Source organism: Dunckerocampus dactyliophorus, chromosome 16 (assembly GCF_027744805.1).
Source record: "Dunckerocampus dactyliophorus isolate RoL2022-P2 chromosome 16, RoL_Ddac_1.1, whole genome shotgun sequence".
Classification (NCBI taxonomy): domain Eukaryota; kingdom Metazoa; phylum Chordata; class Actinopteri; order Syngnathiformes; family Syngnathidae; genus Dunckerocampus; species Dunckerocampus dactyliophorus.
Window position 1 is genome coordinate 18,069,189 of NC_072834.1, and position 23,656 is coordinate 18,092,844.

Consider the following 23,656-nt stretch of genomic DNA (forward strand, 5'->3'; position numbering starts at 1 on the left):
ACTACAAGTGCATGGCCTGAGGACAACCACAATATATCCCACTAAGTATGCAATAATTGTTTTTGGCCCTCGCCAAGTTTAATGTCCTTATTATTATACTTCAATAAAAAAATTGCTTGTCAAAAGCCTCTCATAAAATGCTTCTTAAAACTCACCTTTTGTACTTGACCTTCAACGCTGATTTTATGTGTGTATTTATTTTACCTTCGGGAAGCATTGTATTTGATGTTTGTGGTGTATTTTTATGTACTTTTTTTTTAAACCGTAGTTTATCATTTTTTGTTGTCTTTATCTCCTGGACACAATTTGGGCCCCTGTGGCAATTTAAAGTGCTTTATAAATAATAAAAAAAAAAGAGCAGTTTTTCAAAGTGATGCATTTAGATGCAAAAAATGTTTTCACTCAGAAGGTTGTGGCTTTTTGAGGGCTTAAAGGGACTGCTTGCAACTCACTCCAAATAAAATTTTTTGAAACCAAAAAAAGAACACAGATTCATACATTTTACAAAGAAAAAGGTCTATATTTTTCACAACTAGTACCGCAAAGTCTAACAAAAGAGGTGCCATTCAAAACAGAAAGCCAAACTTTAATAATTTATTTAGACTGTTTGTCCAGGTCCGTATTGGATGGTGTCTGGGTCAGGACACGGACTGAGGTCCACCAGTTAGTGATCCTTGCTCTAGCCAAAAAAAGTAAATTTTAAAGTACACCACAAGTATCAAACTCAGATTATGTTGCCCGTGAAAGCCTGGAAATAATGCATGTCAAAACAAAACTTTAACAAATGTTTTCAATTTTTTTTTTATTCTTATTCATTCTTATTAATTAAATATTTTAATATGTTTATATATTTCTATTATGCAAAAAATACAAAGATAAAATAAAATATAAATATAATATACAAACAGAAAAAATTATTTTAAAATTATCCCCAAAAAAATCTTTCTTGCCAAATGTACTACATTCAATTGTTTTGAGTTTTTTTTGTTTGTGTTTTTTTTAAAGAGAGTTTGATGGTTTGAGTATTGTGCACTCAAAACTACAACTTTACTGTCACTGTCTCATTTCATGTAAAATTATAAATAGTTACTTTTGTACACACATTATTTGTGTCATCCAAGATCAATATTACTACTTTCTTTAAATTTGAGATGAGTCCAACCCATTAGGTGATGCTAATACTTCATAATGTTCACCAGCAAGTTGAACGCATGAAACAGCAACACTAAAAACTAACCTAACAAATGCTGAAATGCTCAATGAACCGAGTGACACAGCAATGTTAGGTTTCCTGTTTTTGTTTATACAAATGGGAATCGTGCACATGCATCTGCTCCTCAAAGTACAACTTGTGGCCGTCATGTTAAGACAGCGCCCTGCAGAGCATGTGTGCCGTGAGTTGATGTCCAGCTGATATTCACTGGTGGAAGCTGCAGAACTGCTTCTCAATTGCACAGTGGAGCTGCACTATGCAAAAGTGTGAATGGAATGCAGCACAGGTTCACAGGCTTATTTCCTTACCAAAGAAGGCATTTAGAAGCTTCTGCACTTGGATGTTGCTGCCAACTGTTCTGTACACGCCTTCTTGTGTCAGTCCTGCTTAAGGGGAAGAAAGAGTGTGTGACGAAAAGGAGAAATGGAAACATAGTACAAGCTTCTTGCAGAATACTCAGAAACAGATGTTCTTTGCTGTTTATGAATGTGTCATTTCACAACTTCAACAAAGGGACATGCTTGCTGCATCAAAACAATATCAGTCACATCTGCCTCCTGGTGTGCAAAGAAATTAACACTTTTGTTAAATAAATACAGTAACAGCCAAGCAAAATCATCATAAAAACCACTTTAAGTGATTGCTGTACAGTATATCCAAACGTGAGAACATTAGATTCGTATTGTACAACTTGAACCAGCCAAACCAGAGCAGTGGGGATTAATACTGTATCTGGCACTCCTCACCCTTTTCTTCCACATAGTTGATGCACTTCCGTACAAACTTGAATCCAATTTCATTCAATTCCACTGTACGAAGTAAAAAAAAGAAAAGAAAAAAAGGGTTTAACAGCAACAAGTGACACAGCATCACAGCATCATCTCCACCTTACACACTTACTTTCAGCTTGCTTTTGAATTGGGGAGTGATAGATCTGAAATGAGAAAAAAAAGGTATTACCAGAAATGAAAAAAACTGCAACAGTAAACTCAGAATACTCAGAAAAAAGTCACAAATTACTAAAATAATATCAGTAAAAATAATGTAATTTTAGTAGCATAGAGTTGAAATATTAAAGAAAAAAATATGTTATTTTTTAAAGTAGAAATGCCATGAAAAACAAAAGTATAGTGTTTTTAATTAGGTTGGGGCAAAAGTTATAATACTATGGGAATAAAGTCACAATATTACAGGATCAAATTTATGAAGATTATTTAATACGAATGTTTGGAAATTCCCCATCTATATCACACACTTATTTCTTGAAATATATGTAACTTCTTAGCACATCTACATGTGTTGCTTTACAAAAGATTGAAGTGGCCGTTTTTTTAGTATGTGACCGTCAGTGGAAAAAGTTAGGACACCCCTGCCATATTCTATTCGTGAGAGCAGTGCCATTAAATGTCTAGCAGGGACGACAGGAGAAAGAAAAGTTAACTCACAGGTTCTTTTCCATCCATGGCTTCCATCCACAACTTCCTGTCTCCTTCCGAAAGCGCCTGGAATGTGACTGGAATGTTTCTATGGAAACAGTAGCAAATGTCATTAAAGAGTTCGAAGGTTGCAATGAAATTATTCCGTTTGAAAATCCACTGCACACTGCTATCCCGAACTATAGGGAGCATTTAGGGGAGCTTTTGAAGCTTTGAAACGTGGACCTGTTTGAAATGTGACATTAATGATACATTGATTAAACCATGCTGCTGTTGTAATTTGTCTTCTGCAAAAGATAAAGCTAAAAATTTTAAAAAGCTTGTGGCTTTTTCAATCAATTGTTGACACAAACTAAACCGTGTATCATTTGTTTTTTCATTTGAAATCAATGCTAAAATAAAGGATTTTTTTTTCATAAGTAATTTTTTAAACAAAAGCATAAACATGAATAACGTGTTGTTTTTCTTATTTTTTCATCTATTAATAATGTGAAGATGAATAATTAAGTGGATCATGGGAACCTCGGTTAGTGTATGCCCTAGTTAGCGTGTTTTTTTTTTGGTTGACATCAAAACTTTATGCCAACATTTTGCCTCGGTTTGCGTACATTTTCTGGTTAGCTTACAATATGATGTGTGACTTGTTGTGTTATTAATACACTGCGTGACTCCAACTGTGTTCTTAATGTATTTATATGACAAAACGCCCTGTTAGCATCCCTAGCTTGCTGACAGGAACCGGAAGTCAGCTATGTCGCCCATCTCTGTTGTCTCTCAAAAATGTTAACATAAAATGGTTTTATAGTTTTACATGCATGCAACATTTCTAAATGCATATAAATGTTGAATGAAAGTGATAAATGAACATTTAAGGCTACTTTTACCTTCATTGAAGCTGTGACTGCTCTGGCAGACATGATGTGGCGCAGAGACACCACATGGACACCATCTTCCTGTTTTGTCATGAGTAATTTCTTGATTTCAATAGTGTTTCTCACCTTCCTGATCAAAATGCTGGCACTTGCAAATTTATTTGGCTCCCTTTTGGGTATTTAGTTAGAAACACTATTGAATTTAAAAAATAACTCATGGCAACACAGGAAGGTGGTGTCCATGTGGTGTGTCGCTGACAGTGTCTTTGGGTACAGTTCAATTAAGTTGAAAGTAACCTTAAATATTCCTTTATTATTCATCATGTATATGTATTCATATTCATGAACGTATGACAGTAACGTTCTGCAGGCTGGGCTAGAGCAAGCTTTTAGGAAATAAGTCGGTAGAAGGAGAAAACTGGGAAGTGATGACAACTGTTACTTTAGTTACTTTACACAGCTGTTACCTAAATATCCGTCTTAAATATTCTTCAGAATTTTTCCGTGATATTTTAACTTTATTCCCATAATATTATAACTTCTTACCCCCCAACCTCATTTTCCAAAAATTACAACCTTATATTACTTTTTTTTGTTTCTCGTATCAGATTTTCAAAAAAGTACTTATGTTTTATTTTATTACATCTTCATGCTAATAAAACAACATAATTTTTCCTCATATTACAAATTTATTCTCGTAAAACTGCGACTTTTTCTTCTTAGAATGCAACTTTTTTTCTCTTAATAGTTTGACTTTGTCCTTTATCCTAAAATTACAGCAGTTTTTTTTTTAAATGTCCAACTATTTCATTTACTTCATGTAAATTTTGTTCTTGTAATTGTGACTTTATTCAGATATTTTCACTTTATCCTTGTAACATAACTTTTTCTGCAACCTAATTTAAACAAAAATTGCAACTCTAGTCTTACTCATGATATTACGACTTTAAAAAATAATTTCAACTTTACGCTAAAAAAATGTTATTTTTCATCATATTATCCTTGTAAAATTAAGACTTTGTTAGATTACAACTTTTTTTTTTTTTTTTTTTTTTTTACTATTTTGACATAATTCTTGTAAAATTGCTGGGATTTTTTTTTTTTGTTTTCTTGTTAAATTACATTTATAGAATGTGCTGCAGACCGAACAGACACCCCTGCGCTCGTGCATAATTATATTATACATTTCGTCGTGCGATTTGCTGCTTTCAAAACAAAGTGTAATTATCTCAGCAAAAGCCTCCAAACTTGCCATTTTCTTTATTCTTAATTCTCCCCGTCTTACTCGGTCTTTGTCTACGTTTGTTTACCTGCACACCACAGTCCACGTAAAAATACTTCTAAAGACAGTTTCAACCTTTGTAGATTAACCAGATATCCAAAAAATATTTTTTTTGCTCTTTTTCTGGGCTGACAATGAGCTAAAAGAAGCTGAAATGCACTTTAAACACAGAGCTACCATCATGAGAGTCTCTGCAAAGACAGTACTGCCACCTTCAGTCTGGCAGACAAGCTGAGCTCTCATGACGGTGTTCACACAAAGACTCTAATTAGCTGCTCAGCATTATAGGACGAAGTACTTCATGCACCATTCAGCATGTATTTAAACATTGAAAAACACCCTGAGGACAAGCAAGTGTCATTCCAAGTCATTAGCTATGACAGAGCAAAGTGTTGACAAGTGGCTTGTTTAGATAAATATGAACTTGTCATGTTCCTGCCCCGTGTGCTATTGCTGCTTTTCTCCATCTGTTTCTGTTGCTTTGGAATTGTTTGGGCTACGGTCCATTTCACCCTCATGCCCTGTCCTTGAAAAACCACCTGTTCGCCCGTGCCCCGCCTCCACTCATTTACCCCGCGAGGCTTGTCGGATCGCTGCCATCGGATTTGTGTGCACTAACCTCTCATTAACTTCCACGTCAAAACAAAAGCGCTTGTCTATGGACTCGGTCTTCCGGCGGATGCAGGACTTCAAGGTTAGCTGTGTGGCACCCTGAAGGGAACAACGTCATGGTTGCAAATTGGGTTTTGGACTGGATTATTACAAATATTTTTTTTATTGTAACACCTGTTTAGTGGTGGGTTTCTGTTCACAGGGGACCATGACCAGCAGTCTACCCTCTTTGTGATATTTGCAGTAGTATTTGACCCAGCTCACGCCCAGAGCCCCTGTTGGGATGGAAGCAAAAACAGGGCCCACCTTGTCAGAATTTGCAGGAGAGGGAATTCACACAAGCTTATACTCGTATATTAAGTACCTTGCTCCTGTCTAAACACCTGCTACACTTACACTTCTCCTGACAGTACAGATAACCCTCCATAGGCAACCAACTGGGCATTTTGCAGCTCTGCGATGAGTGTTTCATTCGTTTCATAAGGTCCTCCATCTCCTCACGGGTGCTCTCATAGTGGTTCCTCGTCTGCGGGCAGAAGTGGACGTCACTTTATAGAGTCTGACGAGCTGCTGATTGAGAGGACTTCACATCTGATTAATTTGTTGGCAAGGACGTGCACTTACGTTCTGCAGGCTGAGCTGCAGCTCCTGCTTGTAGGGCATAAAGTCCTGTGTCATCTCCACCGTCAGGTTGTTGAGGGTTAAAACACTATGGAGAAACGCCAGCACCTGTGGAGCAAAGCATGGATTTAAAATGAGAAAGTAGTATCTATCAACAGTGCCATTCAAAGGTTTGAATAGGACAGGTTCTCCGAACCTAGCTAGCTAGCTAAAAACCTCACAAGGGAGTTGACATTTAAAGTTGAGGTGAACTTTTACAGTGCTCAATCACCACCTGAAGAAACTGAAGAAACAAGGGTGGTCTAATAATTTTTCCATGTTTGTATATGTCAGTGGTAACAATTGTGATGATTTGGACACCACATGATTTTTAGATATCAATACACACATTCACTTCATAAGGTTTTAGTCATGCCGAGCTTCTTGATTTGCAGCTGGTGTGTGTTAAAAGCAAAACAGAAGGCATTCAAGGCACTTCCCACGGTAATTAACATGCATGGCGGCGGTGGACAAGAAAGGGTCATGATTTGCACTGGGCGTCCAAAGTTCCTGTACTTGGTCAGTATTATCTGTGGAGCAGAAATTGTGTGCATAATTTGCAAACAGCACATCAATAATGACTTCCACTGCAAATTATTTTACAGGATGCAAATGCACTTCATATCAGGGCTACTCAACAAAACCATGACATTTCTGTCAGGTTCTGGTGTCCCTGCACCCCCCAATTTCCACGAATGACTCAACAATCAAGAAAAGACCAAACGTTATCCATGATTCATTTTTATCATCGCTTTACCTCAACAATTTCAAAATACAGGGTGTCCCAAAAAAACGTATGCACACTATAAATAATGGTAAACTAGGTGTATGTATGTATACAATTTTCAAAATGGAATACAATTTATGAACATCATTTTATTGTTTTGTCACCGCCTGTTCTCAAACTGACATCCGTTCCGGTACAGACACCGAGTACGTTTACATGCAGTCAAATAACCCTATCACAACCGGAATATTAGCAACAACCTTCTTGCGCACGGCCATGTAAAGACCAATAACCCTTTTAAAAAAAAAAACGGAATATTGTCATATTCCGGTTTTTAAAAAGCCAAATATTACCCCTGGGTTACTCCTTTTCTAACCCAAAAATCGGGTCATGTATACGCCTATTGGCATGTCCCGATCAAAAGGAACATTCATTTGTGTTCTGCGCATGTTCTATTCGAAGAGAATCTTGTGTCTTTGACAGGAACTACTTGTAAACGTGACGACACGCAAAACCCCACACTTTTGGAGCAAGGGAGAAACATGCCACCTCGTAAGTGTGGTGAAAGACAGAAACATTGTGTCTTTTACCCAAAGCAGGGTTTGTACGAACGCATCTTCAAAAGTGTCCAGGGGCTTTGGGACAACTCTTTATTCCAATTCATATTTTACCTTTATTCTTGTAAAATTTCCATTTTGTTTATCTTGTTTTTTTTTTTTTAAGTTCTATTTTTAGAATGTGCTACATATGTAGCATGGATGTGGGTGGCACAGCTCTGGTTCCATTTCCTATTTCTTCACGTTCTCGCCTTCCATTAATGAAGAAAGTGAGGCAGAATAGCGTCAAGTACTGGTGGTGGCACCAAAACGCAAACAAAGGCATTCATTATCCGCTCTGCCAGTGTTGTTGTTGCTTATGGATGCAGGAAGAAGAAGCTGAAATGACGCGCTTGCGTCATGACGTTTACCATGCGTGAAAACATTGTCCATGCAGGCTTGAATATTGACCTTAACTTGAATATTGACTGCATGTAAAAGTAGGCACTGTTGCAGCAAGTGTATACATTTTTTGGGACACCCTGATCCTTGTAAAGATCTCTGCAAGTTCAGAGAGTGTGTCATAACTGTCCCTAAACTTTTGTCTGGTAATGTAGCTATTGGGCTCTACACCTTATGAAGAAAAAAAAGGGGGAAAGCTGGCCTTCACATCAACAGGATGTGAAAATGGAAGTAAAATATCAAGTTTTGATGTCCCCTTTGCAAGTATAAGAGCTTCTCTCTTCTGGGAAGACTCGTGTGTGTCCATCTCATTCAGAGGAATGCATCCACACAGTTGGAAGCACGGGATAGTCCAAAAATGTATTTTTAAGCTTCACAGGAACCACCTCTAATTGACTGATTAAATGTGTCCCTTGACGTTTGTCCCTGCTACATTTCCCTGCTTGTCACACTTCACATTTGACTTACAGGCTCCACCATGTCAAACTTCTTCCTGTCTTGGACCTGATGGATCTGGTATACATATTCCACTGAAGACTCATAGAAGTTGACTCGCTCTTTGCATAAGACCTCATCGGCCTGTGGCGAGAAAAGACAAATGAAGCGGCGTCAAGCAGTCGGCCATGTGCCGCTCCACAACTCCAACATCATCACCCACCTCTTGAAGTTGACTCTCTTTCTTCTTAGCAGAAAGACTCAGGTGTTTGTCAAGCTGGGAGTAATATCTTTCGCTCTCCTTCTCAAATTTCTTCCTCTTCTCCTGCACAGAAGATAAAACAGCAATCCCTTGTTTATTGTGGTAACTGGTTTCAGCCCCGACCATGATAAGTGAATTTTAAAAAGTATGATTCCTTATTTATAAATGGAATATTTCCGTAGTTAATTATAGAAAACCAGTTTCTGACCTTCTAAATACAGCTTGTAACATTATTAGAGCGCTCTAGACATGAAATAACTTCCATAGTCACTTTTACACTCCTATTGCCCAATATAGCAGACATAATAAAAGAAATTATTACATTTAAGACATAAATAAGCTTCATGCTCATTTGTGTTGCTATAAATGTGTTTCGGTGCTAGGGGAGCTGAGTGGGTGGACAGGAAGTGACGTTGGGGGTTCAGAGTTGAGTTTTAGCTCGGCGTGGGTTACGGCCACAACAGTAGCCTGTGTTAGTGATTATTGTGCCTGCTGTAAGATAATTCAAACCTGCAAACAAACGGCTGTTGTTCCGGTGATCAAGCCTGCTGCTTGTGTATCTCACCGAACATTAAATAGGGTCCTATCAAATCTCACCCCCCTGCACAAATTTTCATACATTTTTTAGAATTTCGTTTTTTAGCTTTTACACTTATTTTACCAGCAGCATGTGTGTACTTTTGTGAGTCCGAATGGCCGATCAGAGCTGCGGCCGCAAGGTGGTCGGTGCCAGTCATGGCGGCAAGTCCCAAACCCGATGGTGGACACCAGAGGTTAGGGCTGCCGTCAAGCTGAAGAAAGAGTCCTATCGAGCATGAATGGCTTGTGGGACTCCTGAAGCAGCTGGTACCGGTCTACATGTGCTTTGTGGACTTGGAAAAGGCATTCGACCGTGTGCCTCGCAGTGTCCTGTGGGGGGTGTTCCGGGAGTACGGGATTGGTGGCGCACTACGTGCCATTCAGCCCTTGACAACCGGAGCAGGAACATGGTTCACATTGCCAGCAGTAAGTCAAGCCTGTTTCCGGTGAACGTTGGCCTCTGCCAGGGCTGCTCTTTGTCACCGATTCTGTTCATAATTTTCATGGACAGAATTTCTAGGCACAGCCAAGGCGTGCAGGGAGTCCAGGTCGCTGGCCTTAGGATCTCGTCTCCGCTATTTGCAGACGATGTGGTCCTGATGGCCACATCGTACTGGGGCGGCTTGCATCTGAATGTGAAGCTTCTGGGATGAGACTCAGCACCTCCAAATCCGAGGCCAGGGTTATCAGTCAGAAAAGGGTGGATTGCTCCCTCTGGGTTGGGAATGAGGTCCTGCCCCAGGTGGTGAGTTCAAGTATCTCGGGGTCTTGTTCACAAGTGAGGGAAGGTTGGAACGTGAGGTCGATAGGCGGATCGGCTCAGCATCTGCAGTAATGCAGCCGCTGTACCGGACGTTCGTGGTGAAGAGAGAGCCGAGCCGGAAGGCAAAGCTCTCAATTTACCGATCTATGTTCCCACCCTCACCTATGGTCATGAGCTCCGGGTTGTGACCGAAAGAACAAGATCGCGGCTACAAGCAGCTGAAATCAGTTCCCTCCGTAGGGTGATAGGGTGAGGAGCTTGGTCATCCTGTAACATCGGGAGGAGCCAGTTGAGGTGGCTCAGGCATCTATTCCAGTTGCCTCCCGGTCACCTCCTAAGTGAGGTGTTCCGGGCATGCCCAGCCGGGAGAAGGCCCCGGGACAGACTTTGAACACGCTGGCGAGATTATGTCTCACAGTTGGCCTGGGAACGCCTTGGTGCCCTCCCAGTGGAGCTGCAGGAGGTGGCCTAGGACCGGGAAGTCTGGGCTTCTCTACTGAGATTGCCGCCCCCGTGATCCGGACCCAGATTAGTGGAAGAAAATGGATGGATGGATAGTTGAAAGTATTTGCTCAAGTTATGTGAGTGTGCATAGTGTGTTGCATTAAGACATGAAATAGTTGAAAACAAGGCAATCAAACAGTGGTGAAAGCTTATATCCGCATCAGACATATTGCATGTACTGAGCAAATATAAATAGTGCTTCTAACTGCCTGTGTTCTTACACCAGGTCAGTCTGCATGAATATGTGAATGTATCCATGATTGTATGTGTCAATCATTTCTCTGTGCTGTTTTTCTATGAGGGTGCAGCATATGAACGTTAATTTATAAACGCGATAGCAATCCTTTCAAGTTGCTTCCCAGTAGCCAGTTGACAGAGGTGGTCCATATTTGCTATTAGACTGCATCGCTTTGCTAGAACACCGGTTTATTTCTGGAAGTATTTGCTTTAAAGTAGGGATGACCCGATCCGACCTTCAGGATCGTGTACTATGGTGAAGTTAGTTTCATGTTGGACATTCGGCTCCGTAGCTAGTTAGTTTCCCCTCACTGTGCCCGGACTGCTGTGTCATTGTGCAGGGAGCTCGCACGCAGCGGCGAAGCTACGTGGTGGCAAATGGTGGCCGTGGCCACCCTTGGTCACTCACCGGCCACCCCACTGGCCATCTAGACATTTCAGGTATCAACTCATTGAAAAACTAATCTATAACCATGTCAAATGATTAGCCCTAACATAAAAGTAGAGCTGGGCGATATGACCTCAAATCAATAGCACAATAAATTGGGCAGTTTGACTTTGATAATGATAAATGCATGATAAATCCCAGACCACTATATATCTTTGCCATCTGAAAATAATTGCAGGATTTGTAAATTAACTTATTTTCGTTGATTTATTGACCAACTGGCACACAGTTGGTCAATAACTGGTCAATGAAATATAATGCACGTAATGGGACGCACCTATTCCGCCTAAAAAAAAAAAGCATCAACAATGCTCCATTTACATAATGTGCTTTGGGTGGTTATGACAGTTTTCATACTCACATTGCATGTCGTGTTCTTTTGCTCAACATCATCTTTGTGGAACCCAAAATAAATCCCCCTTGGACTGCGGTCCACAAATATGAATGTATTGTACATACCCTGGCATACTACATCCTGTACACATGTACTAAGCTACACATACAGCCACATAACATTACTGACATCACGTCTCATATAATTTCATTACTAATGGCCACTTATCACACCGCACAAGAAGAACGGCGTTGATATCAATCCAACCTACCACAACCATGTCAGGTAATATATTCCAATATATATATACACACTGTATATATAATAATAGTTATAATAATAATACAATTTATAAATATAGTGACTTTCTCATTTTTCTAACAATTCTAGTCAACTCCAGACATTCCATTGTCATGTTATTTGCCTATATGTGTGTACCATGTTGGCTTTAGAAACTAAATAGATAACCATCATCAAAATGATAATTTACAGAATGATGGGAGTTCTTGTACATATGTGACCATCTATTCGTGATATCAAATAAAGCATGGAATCCTTAAAAACTGCTACCAACAGCTAACTAATCATGGTTGCCTATAGAGACGCTTTTAGAATGTTATTATTTTCTTGTTCTTTATTTGTGAATTGTCAATTTGGCAAAATTGTCCATGGTGTATATGTTTTTTGCTGTTTTTAAAGGCTTTAAACATCCATATATTTAAAGTCAAGTATTTGTGTTATTAATTTTTAATATAATTCAGAGCGGCGTTACAAAGCATACAAACAGAAAAAAATGTGGTTTTGGCGTGAGTGGGAAAGCAGTATAGTACGTCACAGAGAGCAGTAATCTTCCATGCAACGTTACAGTATCCAACTGATAAAATAGCTTGTTAGCTACGTACACCAGCGAGTGGAGCTTGTACGGCTGAGATGTCATCGTGCGTCAACGCAAGTTGCCGATGTGAACCAAGAAAAGTTGTAGGAGACTTGTAGATTTACAGTACATACAGATGCGCCAAAATGTTATTCTATTTGATTCACTTTGTATGGACTTATGTCAGGAGCAAAACGCGAATGAAAGGGTTGAAAAACGTTGTCGCACGTGTGCTCCCTTTTTATTTTTTCTACTCACACAGTCTATTTCTGTTTTATTTTCATGCAACAGAGCAGGCTTGATGGTCTTTATAGAATAACTGGGCACTGATACAGTCGGAGCATTTAGATGAAGTGGTATGAGGAAACGATTAAGCTATAGTTTTCTCTTATGGGGCAATTCTTTCTGCATTTCCCACTTTCATGAGCATTTTTGAGCTCCGACAATAGTTATTAGTGGAATATGTAATTATTTATTTTATTTTTAGAATATATTAAGCTGTGGTACAAAATGGCTCCTGCCCTGTAGTGTGAGTAGAATGTCTTCACACTTGAAATGTTAAATGAGGAAATAAAATATGTCAGTCTTGTTCCTCATGTTGCACACACATCTTCATAAGAAATAATGAGGAAGCCGCTCATGACATCCTGTTGACTGTCAGGAAAGCACTGTATGCTGTGCAAGCGTTAGACTTGCAGTCCAATATGACACAGCTGATCTCACTTTTGTTAATCCTATTTGCTCCTTTCTGAACTTCTCCAGAGGTTTGATGAGTAGATCTGAAGCATTCTGAACCTAAACATACAAAGAAAAATAGGTTATATTACTATTACATTCAAAACATAAAAAGAAAGGCAGCGTTCCTCAATCAGGTTGTTGAAATAGGAGTACAAACAATTCAGCTGCATTTCTTTCAGCACTGTTTAACACACATCATCAGGTTGACCACTCCCGGACAGCCCAGTCGAACAGGATCTGCCTCTAGTTGCAACCCATCAAAAAATACCATAACATGACGCATGATGAGTGCACTCTGCATCTCAGAAAAGAGCCAGGAAACATGTCTGAGGAAAATGTGCAATGATGTGCTTTTCCAAATATCTCATGAAGCTCATATAGGAAGTGCGCATGGAGGAAGTCAATAGCCCACCAGCATCATCCTGTCATGCTCTGCTTCCTGCAACAGTCCCGCAAACTCCTGGAAGGACTGAGCTGAGGGGGTAAGATCACAGAGGAGAGTTAACACTGAAACGTGGGAAAAGCACTTTGAAAGATTCATTAAAAACATGCATAGTTAAATCTCTGAGGGTTATCAAACTAAACTGAGAATTCTATTTGTAAAGGCACACTCTTGCACTGGATATTATTAGACTGCACAAGAGCGTGAAATATCGTGGTTAGGTGTGCAACAATAAATGTATCTGTGTCGAATTGTTCCATACAGTGATCTCGGTTTGGTGCGCACTAAATCAAAATGATACTGTAACCCAGATGTAGACGTCACATGATATCAGTCAGTTCCCATCCCGACAGATGAAAGCAATCAGCTGCACCTGTTGTGGCTGCAGGTACGCAAAACTGCATTTTTCATCTGTACTATCGAAATTATGGATAAAATAATTCAACAATAAGGTGTGTATACATACAACAGGGTGACCAAACATCCTGTTTTATCAGGACAAGTCCTGTTTTCATGTCATGGCCGTCCTGTTTCTTCTTTTTTTTTTTTTTTTAAAGTGATGAAACGTAATCCCTGAGAGGCATTTTCATTAGTGCTGCGAAAAAGTCGCAAAAAGCCAAAGACAACACAAAACGTATTCACAGAGTTAATCCTTTGATGCTAGCCAAGTTCACGTCTCGTATAATTAGGGACATCATGCACAATGGCGGTTCAAATTCCCAAGTTCTTGCGAGTTTAGAGGACATATTTTCCCCGAAAATAACAAGCAAACAACAAACACAAGGAATCATTCTCGTGCCAGTCTTTAAACATTTTTGTTTGAGAATTTTTTTTTGGTGGTATTTTTTTTAATACAGTGGAACCTCTGTTTTTGTCATTAATTTGTTGCAAAATGTCTGATGAAAAGCAAAACGTATGAAAACTGAGGCATTTTTCCCCGTAGGAAATAATTTAAAACCATTTAAACCATTCTAGACACCCAAAAATATCAACAAAAAAATACAGTTTATAGAGAAATCATCATAAATAAAAAATAAATTTAATTTATTGGACTACTCTGTTAGGCGGATTAATGTACAGAAAAGTTTTCAATGAAAACTGAATCATATGAAAACCGGGGCATTAAAAACTGAGTTTTGACTATATAACAATTTTCTATCCATACAGAGGAGGCACACTTTAATGTATCGAAATTATAAAGCATCTTTGAGTATCATTTGAGTATCTCATTGCCGGGCCGAGTGTCCGGTTGCCTCATCTATAAAACTGTGAGTAGAAATCTGACTAAAAGTCTGCGTACGCCAAAAACCAGAAATGTGCGTGCAGATAAAAATATTCAGACCTAAAAAAGGTGGCGTCCGCACACATTCACACAATTTGTGCTTCACCTGCTGTCCAAATGTGCGTACGCAACTCCACTCCACTCAATGTACTGCAAAAATGATCGGTGAGGATAATTCATAATGCCACGTATAGAGAACATATAAAACCTTTATTTTTAAAATCAGTTACTACAATTTTCTGACTAGTAAATTTTCAAACTGCTAAAATAATGCATAAAGTTAACAATAACTTGTTACCCACCCAAACTTCAGTATTCCTCTGTAAGAGAGGAGAAATTATGATCTTAGAGGAAAATTAAACTTATATGCGAGAACACCGCTGAAAACCCACAGCATTTCAGTATGCGGAATTCAATTATGGAACGGATTAAGCAAGGATCTCAAACATTATGTACCAAGATGAGCAAGTTAAAAAAACAATACAAGCAGTTGATGTTTGCTAAATATAATAAATATAAGAGTTTTGATTATTGTATTTATTGTTCTGTCATGCTTGTTTTTATTTTTTATTATTTATTTATTTATTATTACACTGATTATTATATGGAATAAAATTATATGGAATGCAGGAAGTGAATAATATGTACTGCACAAGATGTGGAACGAATGGGGGGTAGGATTAAATAAGTTTGCTTCTTCCTACTCCTTTTGGGCATGTGCAACTATGAAATGGTTTATGAGATGTATTCCATTCTAACCTGCATGCATGTTCAAATAAAATTAAACCAAACCAAACCAAAATAGCGATCTTTTTTTGTTTGTTTGTTTGTTTAAATAATAAAATGTTTTTCTTACAAACATGAATTTGTGGAATTGAATATGGTTATGAAAATAGCTCTTCAAAGCATTAAAAATAATGCAACCAAAGTATTGCTTAATTGACTTTTTATTACACAGCATGATCAACAATATTGTTTGGCTTTTGTAACAAACCACTGTGAATCAGGTCCCTAATCCAATAAAAGTCCATCCAATAAAAGATCAAATTGGAAAAAATGGGCGTGCAAAATACTTTTAGGGCAGGACTAATCATTTCACATGCCTATAGATCAATGTGGTGTGATTTAGAATATATGACATTTTTTTAACAAACTCTCTTAGGGCCCTGTGAAACCGGTTTCCACTTATTTTACCAGCATAGAGTGTGTGCTATTTGAGTTAGTGAATAAAATGCAAAAATCCTTACATTTATCATGCAATACAGCACTGGCCCATTTTGTCCAGTAAGTGAGAAACGGATGTAGCTTAGCTAACTTTTCTAATTCAAGATTCATTCAAGAGTTTTATTGTCATATGCATAGTGAAACAGGCAGTATTCTATTAATGTGACGTCAGCCTCAGCACATATTGCTACAAAATAAGAACTGTAATGCCCGTGCTTGTGATTAAGGAAGATGGCGTCACAGATGTCATTCCAATCGTGTTATTAATGTAAGATGTTTTAATGACACTCTTATTTTGTTTACACAATTAGACAAAGAGCGTTCTTATTTTGAAGGACAAATGTGACAAAGAGCGCTCTTATTTTGAAGGCTGGAATGTGTTGTGTGTTGAGAATGGCAATTGACGGTTTATACGGGTGGCGGGTGCAAGAATAAAGCCCCGGTCACACCGCCCGAACTTTGCTGTAGCGTACCTGGAGCGGTGAAAAAAATCATCACCGCTCGTAACCGCGCACAAAATGGGAAAAAAAATAGAAAACACGGGCGTTGTCCTAGCGGTGTACCGCGGAAGCCGCCGTTGCTTTAGTGTTGGTTTAACGGTTGCAAACGTTGGTTTATCGGTGACGAGATCGTCGACAGAGCAGCGTTCTGCGCATGCGGGCTGGTGGCATCCTCATGACTTGCTGGAAGGCTCGTGGATCTTCATTCGCAGTCCCACAGTGCCCTCTAGTGTGTCTCTGCAAACACAATAACTGTCTGACCCACACAACTCTTGTCTCTTCTATCTTCTCTCTCTTCTCCTTCTGTCAACAGCTTGTTGCAATCTGAGGAGGTTCTGATTCAGCTGCTGGACTAGTGCACCAATCATAGCAAGTCTCTCAGCATCCATGGTAGTACAGTTTTACTGTAACTTTGAGCAAATTTGATATAACTGAGGTCTGCACTGAACGGCTATTCCAAATGGGCTCCTGGTCCATTTGTCCCCATATTTATAGCAATATTATGCTCCGCCTCTGACACGTCCATACCAACGGCAAACCAAAGTTCATCACTGCAATGGATCGCTGCTTCATCGCTGCTTCAACGCCTGACACCGTTCCAGCAATCCCGTGTCCGCACGTAAAACGCTTACAGCCGCTCCAACTAAGTTTGTGCAACGTTTAATCACCGCCCGGGCAAAGCTGGCGAAGCAGCAGTGGTCCAGCGTTCAAGATTTCTGTGTTGGCGTAGCGGACCCAAGCGTCCACGAACTTCCGTCTAGCAGCGCCAAACTTTAACTGGGCGTTGTTGGAGCGGTGATGAACTTAGCCGTAGCGGAAAATTGCCTGCTCCTCACCGCTGGCAATATTTTGTGCAGCTCAAAACTTCGGAGCGGTAGGAGGGACCATCAGCGGTGGCCGAGCGTATACAGCGTTGCCTTAAAACGTGTTAAAACGTGGTGCGCGGTTACGAGCGGTGATTAATTTTTTTCACCGCTCCAGGGATGCTACAGCAAAGTTCGGGCGGTGTGACCGGGGCTTAAACATGCCTCTCGTCTTTTTTCACTCAGAACCTGCATGTCGTCAGTGGGCATTGTAAAAAGGTCCTTACATTAAAGCAATAAAACACAACACAGTGAAAATACGGTATACTCATCCAGCCTGAGTCGCGCACGCACAGTCCATAACATAGCAGTACGGGCACAGTGAGAGGAAACTACCACTGCAGCTACGGAGCTGAATATCCAATGTCCAACGTGAAACTAACTTCACCACGGTACACTGTGGACACGTCTGCATGTTGGTGTTGGTTTTCAACCGGATCGTCCCGATTTTGTGGCGAAAGACAATATTATTCTATCTTCATAAATACAGCAAATCGGCAGCCACCAATCCCTAATACACACACATATGTATACAGACCCTTTCCAAAAAATTTGAATGTCATGGAAAAGTTGTTTAATTTCCATAATTCCATTCAAAAAGTTAAACTTCCATAGATTATAGATTCAGGGCCCACAATTTAAACGATTTCAAGTGTTTATTTGTTTATTTTTACATAATTTGGGCTTCCAGCTCATAAAACCCACGAAAACAGGAATTCAAAAAATTTGAATACTGTGAAGAAATCACCATTTACTTCTCAGTTTTTGCAGGAAAAAAAAGAAAGAAATTAGGATCACATCAAATCAATCAAAATATGGTACTTTCAAAACGATATGTCCTTTGCCTTAATCACTGCCTCGATGCGACGTGGCATTGAAGCAGAAGCCCAGATTTCCTTGATGCTCGCTGTCAGCTCTTCTTTGTTGTTGGGTCTGGTGCCCCTCATTTTCCTCTTGAGAATACCCCATAGATTCTCAATGGGGTTTAGGTCCGGTGAGTTGGCTGGCCAGTCAAGCACTGTGATGGCATGGGCATCAAACCAGGTTTTGGTGCTTCTGGCGGTATGGGCAGGGGCCAGGTCCTGCTGGAAGATGAAATCTGCATCTCCATACAGATCCTCAGCAGAAGGAATCATGAAGTCCTCTAAAACATTCTGGTAGACTGTTGCGGTGACCTTGGATTTAAGAAAGCAGAGTTTACCAACACCTGCACTGGACATTGCACCCCAAATCATGACGGACTGTGGATATTTCACACTGGACCTCAGGCAGCTTGGGTTCTGTTCCTCACCCGTCTTCCTCCAAACCCTTGGACCTTGATTCCCAAATGAAAGGCACACTTTACTTTCATCGGAAAAGAGGACCTTGGACCACTGGCCAACAGTCCAGTCCTTCTTCTCCTTGCCCCAGTGGAGACGCTTCCTACGTTGGCTCAGGATCAGAAGTGGCTTGACCCGAGGAAGACAGTTGTAGCCCATCTCCCGGATGCGTCTGAATGTGGTGGTTTTTGAAGCTGTGACTCCCGCCTCAGTCCACTCTTTCTGGATCTCTGCCAGATTCTTGAATCTTCCCTGTTTGATAATCCGCTGAAGCCCACGGTCATCTCTTTTGCTGGTGCATCTTCTCTTGCCACATTTTGCCCTTCCTCTAGACTTTCCATTGATATGCTTGGACACAGCACTCTGTGAACAACCAGCCTCCTTAGCTATGAACTTTTGTGGCTTACCCATCCTATGGAGGGTATCAATAATGGTCTTCTGGCCAGTTGTCATGTCTGCAGTCTTCCCCATATTGAACCCAACTGAGACAATTGAACCAAACTGAAGCAATTTAATGACACCTGGTGAAGCATGTGCAGGTGATTTGAGTTTAGTAGATGATTAGTGTGTGACACTCAGTTTAAAACATTCATGCCCTGCAAAATTTGGGCTGATTTCTTCACAGTATTCAAATTTTTTGAATTCCTGTTCTCGTGGGTTTAATGAGCTGGAAGCCCAAATTATGTAAAAATAAACAAATAAATACTTGAAATTGTTTAAATTGTGGGCCCTGAATCTATAATCTATGAAAGTTTAACTTTTTGAATGGAATTATGGAAATTAAACAACTTTTCCATGACATTCTAATTTTTTGGAAAGGGTCTGTATGTGTATATCTATCTATCTATCTATCTATCTATATATATATATATATATATATATATATATATATAGATAGATATATATATATACTGTATATATAGATATAGATATATATGTATATAAATATATATATATGTATATGTATTTATATACTGTACATATATAAACACTCGTGATCAAAATCTTAAAACCAGTTGAAAAATTGCTAGAATTTGCATAAATAAAATTTTTTCCACCTTTCAATGTCCCATGTTTGATGCTCCCCGGCAAAGTCTAAACGGGCAGTTTTGTGGTGTTGAAGGAGATGAGGTCTTTTAATTTGTTTTTTGTTTTTTAAACCCTTTTCCCGCAGATGCCGTCTGGTGGTTATTGCGCTGCAGTCAGCACCAGTAAGGGCCTTCATTTGGGTGGAAGACCGCCCTGTGTCTTGATGGACAGCCAATCGGATCCTCCGGCTCAGCGCAGGTGTGATTTTTTTTGTGTCTACCACATGACTTTTTTGTTTCACAATGCTCAGGATCTTTAAAAAAATGTAGAATGACTGGTTTACTGCACCCAACCTCAGTAGCAATGGTACGCTGCGAGAGGCCTTGCTTATGCAGCTCGACAATCCGACCACTTTCAAAAAGAGAAAGCCTCTTAGCTTTAGTCATCAGGAGGGCATGACAGTGTGAATGCCTGACAGAAAATGACCATTTTCAGCAGATTTTGGCTTTTATATCCTGTGGTCTTTTGATCAGGTGATAAACTATTTCTTTTTTTTTTTTTTTTAATTATAAGTTCCAAATGTTTTTTTGTCTCACTCCCCCCTTCTTGCTTTTGCATATTGTAGCTCTACTTAAAACCTGATTAGGATCCAAATGTGCAAAATGCAAATTCTAGCAATTTTTCTACTGGTCTTAAGATTTTGACCAGGAGTGTATATCTATACATACATACAGACACGCACGCACACTATATATATATATACAGTATATATACAGTATATAAAAATAATGTAAGTAGCGTAGTAAGCACCTACTGTTGCTGACTATTGTTCTCTGTATGAGTAATATCAATTGATCAAGCCTTTTCTAACATTACACACTACAAAATGAGTCATAAAAATATATATGATTTGTGCTTTTCTAATAGTACACACGACAAAATAAATAATAAACGTACGTATGATTTATGTTGATATCAGATCAATATGGCTATCGGACGATATTCAAGGCTGCAATATCGGTTTTGGATCGGAAGTGAAAAAGTTGTACTGGAACACCCCTTGTATGAACTTTTTCCTTTTGTATTACACATTTTGCTTGTTTTTTTTTGTGATTTATTTATTTATTTATTACAAATATATCAACTTTCTTCTCGTTCCTTTTATCTTGCAATATTATATTCAAAATTATTCTCACAGTACAGTATTCTGACTTTATTACTGTAACATTATAATTTTTACACAACATAATTTTCCTGAAATTGCAACTTATTCTTGTTTCTCATAATATTACATCTATTTTCCACTTAATATTATAACTTTATTCTCATAATGTTTCATCTTTATTCTCATAAAAAATAATGCTTTTTATATTTTTGTTGTTTAATTGTATTTTTAATGCCGCACGGTGGTCTAGTGGTTAGCACGTTGGCCACACAGAGATTGGGAAGACCTCGGTTCGATTCTCCCCTGGGGCATTTCTGTGTGGAGTTTGCATGTTCTCCCCGTGCGTGCGTGGGTTTTCTGAGGGTACTCCGGTTTCCTCCCCCATTCCAAAAACATGCATGTGAGTTTAATTGGTGACTCTAAATTGTCCATAGGTATGAATGTGAGTGTGAATGGTTGTTTGTCTATATGTGCTCTGCGATTGGCTGGCGACCAGTCCAGGGTGTACCCCGCCTCTCGCCCGAAGTCAGCTGAGATAGGCTCCAGCATACCCCCGCAACCCTAATGAGGAGAAGCGGTGCACTTTGACATCTCTGACATACAGTAAAGGTCGGCATTGCATTTGTAGCAGCTCGTTCCAAGTAAAACCTTTAAAAAAAAAAAAAAAGTGTTTTATGACGCCGTGTGCACCCTGAACTCCATTAAGGAAATGTGTTTTTCTACACTTGTTATTGTTGCTATTAATTTATAGTGAATTGAAAAAAATCTTCTTATGGCTTTAGTTTTTAAAGTGCTGCCTTGACTTAGGCTGGTATAATTGTTTTTCTTTATTTTCTAATTGCAATATTTAATAGCAAACTGGATATGTACATGAAGAGTGGAAATAATGAATCCTATATAGTTTGATTGAGAGTCTATTGAACCTATGAACACAACTACTGATGAATTACGTGTATTTATCTTTGTTTCCATGTTGAATTTAATTGTGAATTATTTATATATTTATATTTTTTTTACAAGGTTTTTGTTTTATATGGTTCTAACTTTGAAGTATGCACAGCAGAAATGAGGCAGGTATAGTTACACTACATACATTTCATTTAATCATTTAATTAATAAACTGAGTTTAAACAAATGTTGGAAATTTCAATAAATTACAAAAAAGGGCACGGCAATTTCTCTTTTTTCTATCAAAAAACATATCGAACGGTAACACTAAAGTGTCGAACCAAACCGTAAATTTTCTGTATCTTGGCACCCCCCGAATCGTGGTGTATATTTCTACAGACTCAGTTCACGTGTTTTGTCACCATCATGACCTTGCGCTTCCCACCTACCGATGTTAATCTCATCGTCGGTCAGGGAGTCGCCGATGAAGTCAAACTGGAACACGCTGAGAGTTTGGGACAACTTCTGCACAGCCAGAGAATAACCTATGAAAGCACACCGAGACTTCAGACACAACGGAATGTAATTTAACTTGTCAGCAACATTAGTAAATGCTTTCGATTTGCTAATCATTACAATGATCTCAGCTGTCATCATTAAACTTTGCTGTAAGTATCTGCACAACTTGCTGGAGAGGTTGAGCGGGATCAGAAAAATGACAGATGGAGCATTCAGACCCCTGTTTATTGATGAGACTGAGGTGGAGAGGGTGAAAACCTTCAAGTTCCTTGGCACACACATCAGCGAGGACCTCACTTGGTCTCACAACACCCAACAAATTATGAAGAAGTCCCAAAGGAGACTGTACTTCCTGAGAAGACTGAGGAAATTTGGCATGCCCACCACAATCCTGAGTTGCTTCTACAGATGCACTATCGAAAGTGTCCTTACCGCCTCCATCACTGTTTGGTACGGTAACTGTACAACACGTGATAGGAAGGCACTCCAGCGGGTGATCAAGACCTCACAGAACATTGTTGGGGCAGCCCTCCCCTCACTGCAAGACATTTATAAATCTAGAGTCCTACGCAGAACACACAACCTCATCAAGGACAGCACACATCCACAACACTCATTATTCACACTCCTACCGTCAGGCAGACGCTACAGGAGTTTGAAGTCCAGGACCACAAGGCTGGCAAACAGCTTTTACCCACAGGCCATCAGGCTCCTCAACGAAGCACTCGCACACGCCGCACGCAACACACGCACACACTCATAGCACTTTATTTATTTATTTATTTGTATTATTTACTTGTATTAATGTCTCTTCTGTTGTTGCTTAATTTATTGATATTTATGTTTATGTGTTTATGTTTCTTATGTTCTGATTCTTTCATTTGTTTTCTTTCTTTTCTTGGGAGAATGAACAGAATAAGATTTTCATTGCATGGTATAACTGCTGTTTTACTATGCACATGACAATAAAACTCTCTTGAATCTTGAATCTTGAATTCACGGCGTTTGTATGCATTACTATGAATCACAGATAATGGTTTGGATGTAATAAACTTGGCCTTTGTGCCCCTTTCGCTCCACATTGCTATTGTATTTCTCCACTGTTAGGAAAGTCACAGCAGCAGCCAGTATGTGGTCAGTACATTATCCCAGCAACAGTATGTCTGGCTTTCATTATCTAAACAAACGGAAGTCTGCTAAATCAATATCGTAAGACATTTTGGCTTCAGGTACTTGGCTGACACAGGCTGACATCCAGTGGCATATTTGAAATCATCCCTTGAATCTTCCAACCTTTAACCATTTGTTTTACCTGCTTTTTTTTTTTTTACTTACTGCAGGAAAAGCATGCATAGTAAGCATAAATGCATGCATCTGCAGCCTGGGACGTGTATAACATGACTTGTGTTGGTGCATCAACAATAAGACATTCAGTTATGCCAAGAAGTGCA

At 39.3% G+C, this 23,656-nt stretch overlaps 1 protein-coding gene across 1 annotated transcript in view; it reads right to left on the minus strand.

Moving 5' to 3' along the window:
• The window catches only part of LOC129168653 (oligophrenin-1-like), a 47,126-nt gene that overhangs the window by 22,455 nt on the left and 1,015 nt on the right, over positions 1-23,656 (minus strand). Inside the window, exons 2-14 of the mRNA XM_054754145.1 lie at positions 22,136-22,231; positions 13,387-13,448; positions 12,960-13,031; positions 8,459-8,560; positions 8,269-8,379; positions 6,040-6,144; positions 5,812-5,941; positions 5,590-5,690; positions 5,423-5,514; positions 2,659-2,737; positions 2,114-2,147; positions 1,960-2,022; positions 1,522-1,596 (exon numbers count right to left, since the gene is read on the minus strand). Of these exons, the coding sequence (XP_054610120.1) occupies positions 1,522-1,596; positions 1,960-2,022; positions 2,114-2,147; positions 2,659-2,737; positions 5,423-5,514; positions 5,590-5,690; positions 5,812-5,941; positions 6,040-6,144; positions 8,269-8,379; positions 8,459-8,560; positions 12,960-13,031; positions 13,387-13,448; positions 22,136-22,231 (1,122 nt within the window). The remainder of the gene's footprint in view (positions 1-1,521; positions 1,597-1,959; positions 2,023-2,113; positions 2,148-2,658; positions 2,738-5,422; positions 5,515-5,589; positions 5,691-5,811; positions 5,942-6,039; positions 6,145-8,268; positions 8,380-8,458; positions 8,561-12,959; positions 13,032-13,386; positions 13,449-22,135; positions 22,232-23,656) is intronic.